General features: G+C 39.2%; 1 protein-coding gene across 1 annotated transcript in view; it reads left to right on the forward strand.

Annotated features, from left to right (window-relative positions):
* smap2 (small ArfGAP2) overlaps positions 1-12053 on the forward strand; it is a 32791-nt gene continuing 20738 nt past the window's right edge. Inside the window, exon 1 of the mRNA XM_088329180.1 lies at positions 1-269. Within this exon, the coding sequence (XP_088185306.1) occupies positions 164-269 (106 nt within the window). The 5' untranslated portion in view covers positions 1-163. The remainder of the gene's footprint in view (positions 270-12053) is intronic.

Raw genomic sequence — 12053 nt, forward strand, 5'->3', positions numbered from 1 at the left:
CATCATCATCGTCAACCTCCTTATCTTCCTCTTCATCCCATCGAGGAGCGCCGGCGCGCTGCTCACTCATCGCTTCCGGGAATCGAACCGAGGAAAAAAGATTTGCGAGCCGGAGGGGCGGACGGTCGCTCGCGGACCGAGGTGAGGACAACTACATCGCGGAATGATGTCGGGAAAATCGGTGAAAGACGTGGACAGATACCAGTCAGTGCTCAACTCTTTGCTGGCAATGGAGGAGAATAAATTCTGCGCCGACTGCGAATCAAAAGGTGGGTTGTTTTTTTTTCAATATTGTTTTATTTTTATTTATATTTGACTGAACACCGGTATAGTAGTGTGCTTAAAGGGACAATGTGTACTCCTTGTGATTAAGGGCTATACAAATAAACATGACTTGACTATTATTTAGCATCTCGTAAGGATTTAGAAAATGAAATTCATCAGGGAAAACAATATTTTGATTCAAGCGATTCATCATATAAGCATGCATTTTTGAAATAGTTGTGGCTCACCTAGGGTGCGCTGACATTATTTGCCATGTTGCAATTACGGATACCCCCTAAAACTAAACAAAAACTGTTGTTGTTTTTTTTTTCCTTCTTTGATTTCTTTTTTCTTTATTTGTGTTCTTTTTTCCTTTTATTTCTTCTTTTTCTTTCTCTTTTTATTCTTAATCCCTTTTTTCCTTTATTCTTTGTACTTTTTCCCTCTTGTATTATTTTTTGCTTCTTTATTTCTCTTTATCCATTATTTGTTTTCTTCACTTTTTCTTTTCACAAAAGCCTAGGCAAAAAAAGAAAACACAAATGGTCACTCTGAGTCTCCTTGATTTGCGCTTTTTAGCACTCGTTTTTCAGTCGCACTATACAATGCAGCGACATCTAGTGGTCAAATATTACACCCCGTCTTTCTAAGTGCAAATCATGAAAACCATTGCCTACATGGCTCATTTAGACTGAATCAAGATGTGTTTTTTTTTTTCAGTTTTTTGGGGGGTTATGCAGTTTCAGTTTGTCCAGATTTAAGAAATGTTAAACCGTTTGGTTAAATCTGTGTTTTGGACACAAATAGTCAAGTTGGAGAAGAGTGTGATAGTCAAACATTGGGACAGGTGACTGGTGCAACAACACTGGTTATTTTTAGTCCAATTAGATGACAATCAGATTTATTTATTTTTGCATTGAGCTCCTGTTTCGTTTACTATGCTGCCTTTCATAGCTAGTATACTTATGGTACAATAGTTTACAAGAGCACACATTCATCCCAAATCTAGCTTCTTGATTTTTCTATAAAAAACACCATATTGATGCGTTTGGGTTTGAAATGTGAAAAATTGTCTCACGGGGCAGCACATCCCCCCCCCCCACCCCCCACCCCCCCCCCCGAGTCTCCAACCCGCCAGGGTCTCAAAACATTCTATGGGAAACACTGATGAGTCTTAGCATTGACCTGCACTATTTCGGTTCTTAAGATCAAGCTCCGCTCAGTCTCTCTCGCTACTTAGCGGCACTTCCACCTCAGCTATAAATCCTCAGATGAAAGCGGCCGCTGGTATCTCGACGAGAATATTATGAATGGTGGCATGACTAGGCAGATTGCAGATGCTTACATGCATTTTCTATGCCGTTATTTACCTGCTGGCCGCAAACTAACGTCACGTGGTTATTCCCAGCTTTGCAAATATTTCATGAGGATCAGCATGTGGGCTCTTGAGTGCTTTAATGTGATTTATTCATTAGTCCTTTCCTAAAGACACAATTTGTTTGTAGCGAGCCTAAAACGCAATCAAACAGGAAAGCTTTTGGTCTTGTTTGACAAAGCCAGATGATTAGACTTCGTTGCAAAAAAACGGCACTGGAGAGTGGATTTTAATATCATGACACTCATCTGAAAGCCATTAAAGTGAACCACCGAATGCTCTGGGAGAATGTGGGAAAATGCATTACGGTTAGGATGAAAGGTCCAAAAGGTGTGTTTGCCGGAATGAAGAGTGCTTTTAGTCAAGGCAGGGAATTATAAGCAGTTTGTAATTCTCGAACAAATGTCAGAATTAGCATGAAATAATGATAAAATTACTTAAAAAGTCTAATAAGACACTATAACTTCATAGATGGCTCATGTGTGCTAAGCAATTCACTGAACATAGCTCCGTGAGAAGGGGTGCACACTTTTGCAACCACATCTTGTCTTTTCTTTCTAACATTTTGGGTTATTTTTAAAGGTAGATTTTTTTTCCACTAGATGTCGCTGTATTGTGTCATCCAACTGAAAATGTGCGCTAAATGCAGAAAGAAGAATACAAACTACAGAGGCTCAAAGTGACCAAACTGCATCAATTTCTTTTGGCCAGCCTTTAACAAGGTTTTAGTTTTCCGAGGTACCCGTAGCAGCGAGATGGCGGACAATGAAGTGCAAATTTTTTTGACCTACGGCTATATTAAAAATGTACATTTATATGTTTTTTTTGTTTTTTTTTCCGTTTGTTGTTGTTTAATTGTTTTATGTCGAGAAAAAAAAGCAAAAAAGCACAATAAAAATTGAGTTACAAAAAAAAAACTCTGCTCATGGACCGTCCTTTTTGTATAAGAAAGATGGTAGGCCACCTCAGCGAATTTGTGAATTGCTCCAGCCATTGTCTGTAACTAGTTTATGGTTTATGCCCAGAGTATTCTGTAAATTAAGGTTTCGAATGGCACACTCATCTGTTTATAGACTTTATTTTGAAAGGGCATCTATCTATCTATCTATCTATCTATCTATCTATCTATCTATCTATCTATCTATCTATCTATCTATCTATCTATCTATCTATCTATCTATCTATCTATCTATTTCTCTTTCTCTTTCTCTTACAGTGTTTGACCTGCGCCTCTCGGCTCATCTCGCTTCGCCGTAATCTCGTTTGCCCCGACAAAGATTACACCTTAAAGTACTGTTCTCACCTTCCTCTCTCAGGTTGTACATGAGAGGAAGTGGTGACACAGAGTAACCGTAATGTGCAAAGACATAAAAAATACAACAAGGAGGAAGTCCTAGAGCAATTATTGCATAAAAACCAGTAATCGAGAAACTGATTATTATTATTTTTGCACTAGCGGAGCATGAATGCTATTCAGAATTTCCTATACCCTAAAATTTTGTCATATTCTCTGTGTTAAAATTGTACTAAATGAGTTAAACAGAAAATTCCAGCTCAGGGGCGGCCATTTTGCCTTGGCGCCTTAAAAAATGACAGTGTACAATTAGAATACATGCTGCATTTAAGTGAGGTAGGTGGGAATTCAGAATTATTCGACCTGGGTTATCCCATTTCTGACTCCATTAACCAAAACCCACCTAAACAATCAGTTTGAGTGAAATTCACACATTCTATGGAATCATTAGATTCATAAAATCAATTTTTTTTATCTGAATTGAGATTTGTTTTTATTTGAGAAAGGGGGGGATTTAATATAAATGTTTTTATCAGGCTGCGTAAAGGTGGCTGGCTGGGTTTGTGTCAGTTTAACAAACAAAAAAGAGACTTTTAGAAACAACCTTACAGAAAAAGTGACAAATTCAGTGAAATAAGTGAGATTAGCACCTTTTTCCAGTGAGATGCTGTCATTCCGTTGCTATTTAAAGCCTCAAAATAACGAAATGTTTTATTAAAATAAGAATTATTTTATAAATCAAAAAATGGGGGTAAAATAAGAGCAATATTTTTAAAGAGTGTGTATTATTTATCTACTTCTAGTGATATGAAAAGACTTAATTAAAGAAAAACCTGGATTAAAAAATAAGCAAAAACTACTCATACACCCGTTGGTCAAAAAAAGGATTTTTCTTTTTAAGAAGTGTGAGCCACACTTATAGGGAGCTGACATAATTATCCGCCATCTTGCTGCTACTTAAACAGAAAAAATCACTCAAAAGTCAGGCAAAACAATGAGAATAAAAATGAAGCGTTTTGGTCACTTTGAGTCTTTGTCGTTTGTGTTCATCCTGTTCCTTTTTTAGCACTTGTGTTCAGTTGTACACTAAATACGGCGACATCTAGTGTTTAAATAATACACAGTGTCCCTTTCAACTGCACCTTATCAGTATAATTGGCATAGTTTAAAATATATTTGGGGATTTGAACGAGCAAAACAATTTTCAAAAGCATCAAAATAATGCTCAAAATGAGCAAAATAATATTGACTGTTACATCAAATAGCAGCCCTGTGTTGCCATGGCGATGTCACCCTCGGCGATGCCAAAAGGCCAAGCCCTTCCTCAATGGTGTGTTATGGCGTCAGATCCCGGTAGAGATTTTCTCTCCCCCTGAGTCACAATCAAGGGGAAGGTGACGCAGCCAAAGTTCTCATCCTTTGGTTTATTCACAATCATGAATCATTCATAGTTATTTATTTTGTATTCCAAAGCATATTGGCAGAATGTATATAAATTATCAAGCAGGGTCCATATGCTTCGATAGCATCCGCTGGGACAACTGGGTCACTGGATAGCCCTTGAGGTGCTTAAGGATATGATCGCATCATGAAACGCCGTCAACCCTATTTTCTGCACCCCCAATATAGTCTTTTATCATGTGATGTTCATTTATGAGGCGTACTGTACTATAAGGCACATGGAATTAAAACTACAGTATGAGCTACTAGTGTGTATACAATTACGGTATATATTAGTGCAATACTTGATAAGTCGAGGATGTCGCTGACCAAACATTGCCTGAAACGGGAATTGAGAGCGCTGAAATCTAGCCACAAAACGGCAAGTGATACAGATAACATGTGAAAAGGCAGTCGATTTGATCTCATTATCACACTATTTTTTAAGCTCCAGAAAAGAATGTTAGACAATGGAGAAAACACAAAGTCGTCATGAAAGATAGAAACGCAAAAAGACGAGGGAAACAAGTCTTTGGTGTACTTGATGATAAATTGGACTGTGTTAATTTAAATCTTTTAGGGTGAATTTTCTGTTTTTTATCCACTCGCAAACAGTTATTTCTAGCACTGTAAAAGTAGTGGGATAATGAGATACAGCGGTACCTCTTCTTACGAATGTTTCTAGACAAGAAAATTTCAGGTTACAAAGTACCTGAACGGGAAAATATTGCCTCTAGTTATGAAGGCTTTTCATGATACAATGTCAAAAAATACAGCACACCACGCACCACTCCCAGAGTTTCCAGAACGTAAAAAGCTGGCTATCGCTTTAAAGCTGCCTGGCAACCCCGTTCGCATGCATTCTCCCAGTATGCTCTTCGTGTGACCATCACAGTTCAGAGTTCAGAGAAGACATGGAGAAGGGGGTTCAGGCAAGATAGAGGGGAGGAGGACACAGTCATCATTCAATCAGCCTGGATTAAAACATTTTAACAAAATTCCACAAAGTGTCTGAATCACATGGAGAAAGTCGGGCTACCACTACGTCTGCCTCGCGCACTTCTGATGGCAAAAGCAGACATCATTGGATCAGTCTTTCAAGAAATTCAAGACAAAAAGGAAAATTACTATTTTATCATTTCATTTATTCTTTGTTTTTTTACATTGTGCGCCTGTAGTTTCATGTTTATTGTGCGGTAATCTTATTTTAACATGTATTTGTTTCATTTTGTGGGGCTTGGAACAGATTCGCATATTTACATTGACAATTCGTTTCTATTTACGAAGTTTTAAGGTTACAAAGCTACTCCCAGAAGAAATTACTGTATTTTCACGACCTCAAGGCGCACATAAAAGTCTCAGATTTTCGTCAAATTGTGCGCCGCGCCCTGTTGTCCAGTGCGCCTTGTGTCTCATGCAAAAGGGCGAACTAGCTTGATGGTCTTAGGGTCGGGCGCCTGGTCTGAGACTGGAAAGTCACAGGTTCAAGCCTTCTTACAACAATTTAGGGTGAAATCTGATATTTTTGTTATTGTGAGATTGTTCACATTTCCAACTAAATACGACTTTCATACATCTCCTGTGATTTTTATGCCTTCTGAAGGCCACAAGAAGAAGAGGACACTTAACGTCACACGCAATGCATTGTTTGCGGAAGCTCTCACGGATGCGAACGCCGTAGCGTATCTAGCAATCTGAAAGTTATTGTTATCGTCTTGGTGCTTTCGTTTCATAAAACTGTGTCATATTTACAATGGATTATAATAAAAATAATCGATTTTCAATGCTTGAGCTGGAATGTCTTTCGAGTATTTGGAAAGTGACTCTGAAAGTTTAGATAACAACCGTTATAATGGAGATTTAACTGTTCTGGTCAGAAAGAGGCGAGTAATTTGACGGTTATGTTATGGATTAAAGGGTTGCGTGGCACAGCAATTTACCCCTTGTCATGCTGTGGGCTTAATGTTCAGTGTTTTGTCTGGTGAATGTGGGTGTGTTCTTGATTTTAGCCACCTTCCACTAGGGGGATATGGCTTCGGTAGATAGATAGATAGATAGATAGATGGTATGGATTACCACTAATAACTGTGAGGGCCAAACTGTTTCGCACCAGCTCTTTCGTAATCATTTTTGTTTTATCCGTGTGTTTTACTTTGTAATAAATACTTAAATAAACAACAACGAAACTCCGTTTTGCTTCCGTTACATTCTTAAGTACGCACACTTTTAGGCTTCCCGGGCCCCATCATGGGTTGCAACTTGTGTATGTGTCAAATACAGAATAGAACCAGCTACAGAGACTGCGCCCTTTGGCATGTTGCACCCTTTAGTCGTGAAAGTACGGTAAATTAAAAAATAGAGGTACCACTGTAAAATCGAATGCCTTTCAGCATGGCTCCTGGGTAAGTGTCAGCGCTCTCACTCCCGCAACCCAAGCTCGATTACCGTTGGATACAATTGTTTGCGTTTCAGTCAGCTTTGTTTTTCAATTGATCAATTATGCACAAATACATGAGTATATGGTGAAACCTCGTGGAATAACGCTCACGTATGAATCCTCAATTTGTTTTCAGGTGCGCTTTATAGTCCAAGAAATACAGTAAATGTTTACCATGCAGATTGATTTCACAGATAAACTTCTTTTTTTCTCACGTTGCTCAAGATAATCCCCGTGTAAACACATGGCTGGCGATAGTAAGTAGCGCTCGCAGGCTCTGACAATACATGCATCTCTGTGGGATTAAGTGCTGAAAGTCGAGTTTATCCTTGTGGGATGTAAGCTAATGAGCTTGTGCACGTGTGCTCCTAAACCGGAAAGCCAGGCTGAAATGCGAACCGAGTCCAAGCGCACATTGCTCATTAAAGCCGGCGCTGTTTTATAGTTATTAAAGGTGGGGTGCGTCGTTTGAGATGTCCTTAAAAAGTTGAAAGTTAAGTATTTTTTTTACTATTGAGTATTTTTTAAGAATTCCCAACTGAGTTAGAAGAGCTTTATTTTCTCCTATCAGTTTTTTATCATACCTTTAGCAAAGCTGTTCAGGGCGGAACACATTAGGTAGGAGGAATCGGGGGTTGAGGGAGTGCTTGAGAGTGATGTCATGCTTGTCCCTGCTTTTTTTGTTGCTTTTTCTACTTGTGAGTGGAGCATGAAAATGGTGAAAGTAAGAAAAGGTCTGTTTCAAGTCCAAACGCCAACCCAAACAACAACAAAAAAAGAGTTTGTTTAAGCGCATCTAAGAAATGCACAGAATTACACATGCATCATTAACGAGTTGACTGAGGCTGCAATGATGACACAAGCCAGGAGATGGCGGCAGCGCATAAAAATGTTCCAAAACACTTACAATTAAGTTACACTTCATCTCCCCCCAAGTCCTATTTGTTTAACAAAAAATTGAGTTTGACATGACATTATTTTTCTGTATACTTTTGATGAGCCTTGTTTTCCATTGCCATTTAGTGAAATTCATGTGCAATTATGTCACGATTGCCCTCACCTGTGCCCGCTCGTTTGGCGCCAGCTGCTGCTCGTTGCCTGATTGGCTCCCCTGCTATTTAAACTCAGTACTCCACTCACTCCTGGTCAGTCCGTCAAGGCATGCATTTTGACTCTGTCAGGTATCCTGCTCGTGTATGCAGTATCCGGTATCGATCCCGTCTGTCCCGTCCTGTCCGGTCGGTATCTTGTTCGCGTATCCAGTAACCAGTATCGATCCCATCTGTCCCGTCCTGTCCGGTATCTTTGCTCGTGTTTCCACTAGTTTTAAGCATAATTCGTCTCAGATTTGGCAAGGTTATTTTCTACCTTACACTTGAGTTTGTAAACATAATTGGAAAAAGTCAAAAAGCCTCGTGTATCCAATATCCGGTACCGATCCCGTCTGTCCCGCGCCTGACTTCTCTGTCTCACTTCTGCCCAGCGACCTCCGAATCGCTGGCGTTTGTGTTCCCGCGCATGACTGCCCCGTTTCCGTAAAATAAAGTTTGGTGTGAAAACGTTACACGTTTGGTTCCATCGTCTGTTCGGGTTCTGACAAATAACAAATATTCAGTTTTATTCCGTTTTAATTTGACTATATCTTATTTTTTAATGCAGAAGCTTTGTTTAAAGCTAAATGAATTATAGAAATAGAAAATAGCACCTGGATGTATTTGCAGTAGTTTAAAGAAGCTTTAGCTACTTTCTATAATAGATGTACAATCTAACAGCAACTTTCCCATATTCAAGTCAACATTTTCATAAAAACAAAAAATAAAAGTATAAATAAAAAAGACTAAGAACATTAAATCAGTCATTTAAATAAGTGTTTTTATGCTATTTTTGTCACTTTCTAGTCTGTATGTGTTTTCCCGGGTTAAATAAATTGTAGTGGAAACAAATTTAATTATTGTTTTGCTTTTTTTTGTACGAACGCACAGTTGATAAATACGGCAAGATATCGAATCTTGGTGAAAGAAAAAATATTGAAGAAAAAAGTAAATTAATTATTATTTTTTTTATTAGTATTATTATTATTATATAATTATTTTAGTAATCAAATCACTGAATCATAACTGAATTGTGAGCCTCTGATAAGACCCCCAGCTCTCCATCTAAGGCACTCTTTTCGTGCCTTTCATATACTAGTCTGGCCCTCGTGAGAATGTTTTTTCTAACTAATGGCCCCCGAGCTAAATTAAGTTCGACACCCCTGGTTTAAAGGGACACAGTTTAATATTTGACCCCTGGATGTCGCTGTAACCGAATACGAGCTCTACAAAACACAAGGGAGAATACAAACTACGGAAACTCAAAGAGACCAAACTGTACCGTTTTTCCTTCAAATTTTTCCCCCAACCTTTCACAATGTTTTTCAGTTTTGGGGTACATAAAGCAGCATGATGCCAGACAGTCATGTCAGCTCCCTTTTGGGTAGCCTGAAGGCCAAAGGACATTCCAATGTCTCGCCGCGTGTTCTTTTCCTGGACCAGTCCGGAGAGAAGCAATGCAGTTTAGGGCATTCATTACAAAGTTTCAAAATAAAGAAAAAACACAGTACTCTGGGACGGTCTTTTCAGGAGACAGTTCTCACAGTCAAAATTGTTGACCACAGTTTTTATAGGAAAAGTATGTGGATCTGCAAAATGGAACATGAAACTTCAACAGGCAAATAGGGGAACTCACATCTTCCAAAAAAAAAAAAAACTGGTCGCAGCTGTATTTTGAAGGTTGTATGATCAGATAAGGAACGACTCATCGGAAGCCCATTGCTGGGAAAGTATTGATAGATTCAGCAAGTAAATACTTCATTCAATTATGAGGATGAACACAAATGCATTTATAACAACTAAATGAGTAATGGTATTAATGCTGTGAGGATTAAATAATAAACTTAATAAAACTGGAAAACTCATGTTATGGTGACAAGATACTCTTAGATCAATTTTAAAAATCTAACATTTCCTCTCTCAAGCTCTTTAAAGAGCTCAAAATTTTGAAATATAGAACATGCATGCTTAATGTATTTAAAGGAAAATTTGTAAAATGTTCGAGCCTCATGTTGTGTAAAATAAATACACATTTCTTGCCCTGTGAGTATTTAAAAAATGCACGTGTATATGACAGTTCATGTATTTTTGCTTAATCAAAGCAATTTAGCTTTCTTTTTAAGTCAAGTCAAGTCATTTTTATTTGTATAGCCCTAAATCACGAAGCGTCTCAAAGGGCTTCACAGATTGGCTTCTTCGATGGAGGTATCGTGTTGCTATACAACTCATAAATTGATTTATTATCTTGCATGTCAGGCATCACATTAGTGGTGGGAGGTATACTCAGTTGATCTGCACTGTTCTCCCCTAAGCGCAGATCAGTCAGTTTACCTGAGGCAGTGGGACAACTGAGTGAAGTATTTTTTAACCACTCAAAGGCGCTAAAAATGACACAATGTCCCTTTAAATTCCCACGTTTCGTTTCTTGTCCTCCTACTCTCTTGACTATTTCAGTCGGCAGCACTCGGAGGTGGACTCGGTTTGAGTAAACAATACATAACGCCTGACGGATCGGCCGCTAAAGGGACCGCGTGGCGCAGCGTGCAGGTGTGATTCATTCCTGGCGCGTTCAAGTCATCCCCCTGCCTCCCCCACCTTGGGGCTTATCTGCCGGTTGCTATGCGACCTTTACAAACATCAGGACCACACATCCATAATTAGCTTCACGAGCTGACCTTTGCCACACGGGCACATATGTTAGCTCAGACTTGCATATTTTGTTGAATATTGATGAGAAGGCTGACGTAGCCGGCTTTGATTTGGGCCTTTATTTATCATAATTATTCACTTTTGCCCTCTATTTGTCTCTTTATTCTTCAAGATATTCTCAAAATATATTTAACTATCTACAAAGCTAATTTGTCTGTTATTTTGCTACCGAGCTAGCTGGCTAGCTAATATAGGCAGTTGTGTAATCCACTGTACTGTAATGCTTTCTCTCTGGCTGTGTCATGTCCTGCACGGTTGTCATGACGCCCAGCTGGCCCCGCCCCTCGACACCGGCTGAGACGCATTAGACTGATTGCTTTTGGAGTACTTAAACGCTCCTTTTGGGACTGCTCGTTGCCAGATCATTGCTTTACCTTGTTGAAGACCTGTTAATGCCTGTTTGATCTGAGTAATGCCTAGTTTGTAATTTTGATTGCCTTTGAACCTGTTTTGTTTTGTTTTTGGTCCGTTTGTGTGTTGGACAACTTTTCTTTCCTAATTAAAGTGACAGATCATCTACGCATATGAGTTCCGACTTCCTGCTTCCCAGTCCGTTTCTTGACAGGCTGTCAATGTTAATAGATGGTTGAACAATATCTTTAAAGTCCCTGCAAAACAACTGTCTGCCTGTCTCTATCTTCCACTATTTCTATCTATCACATATTTTATCTCTATTGACCTCTCTAGTTATATCTCCCTCTCTATTTACCTCTATCTCTTTATCTCGCTATATCTACCTTTCCATATCTGTATCTCTGTTTGTATCTCTGTCTACCTCTCTCTTTCTCTCTCTCTCTCACTCTCTCCCTCTCTCTATCCCAACCTATGTCTACCTCCCTTTCTCTATATACCGCTACATCTACATTTCTATCTATCTCTATCTACATCTATATCTATAAATCTATATCAACCTTTCTATCTACCTTTTTATCTAACTTTCTGTCTCTAACTCTACCTACTCTATCTACCCCTCCATGTATATACGTATCTCTATTTTCCTCTCTATCGACCTATTTATGGATCCTTCTACTAGTATTGTTCCAATACATTAAACATTATAAGGCACATTTGCCCATCTAAATAACTAGTAACTATTTAATCCTGTTTTTGTCCTGGACCAGGAACGGTGACGGGACCCAATAACGTTCGTTTTACTCAGTTTTTATTAAGAAAGAGAACAGTGCTTGCATCCACGACCTGATGATCGTCGGTCACGGGTAGCAGATAGCAGGAAAGCGGAAGTGGCACTTCCGTGTCGAGCGAGGGTAGTCGTTTGCAGCGAGAAAAACAATCGATGGCCGGGACGGAGGAGCAGAAATGGGTCCAGAAAATAGGTAGGCAGCGGGTATCAGGCAGGACACAGGGCAGGATAGTGTCCGAGAGTACAAAAGCTTGCCTAGCTGAGAGCATAGGTCTGCAGACGGTCTGACGGGTTCCTTTCGG

The sequence above is a fragment of the Urocampus carinirostris genome, chromosome 2 (genome assembly GCF_059441175.1).
Source record: "Urocampus carinirostris isolate Australia breed hairy pipefish chromosome 2, RoL_Ucar_1.0, whole genome shotgun sequence".
NCBI classification, from domain to species: Eukaryota; Metazoa; Chordata; class Actinopteri; order Syngnathiformes; family Syngnathidae; genus Urocampus; species Urocampus carinirostris.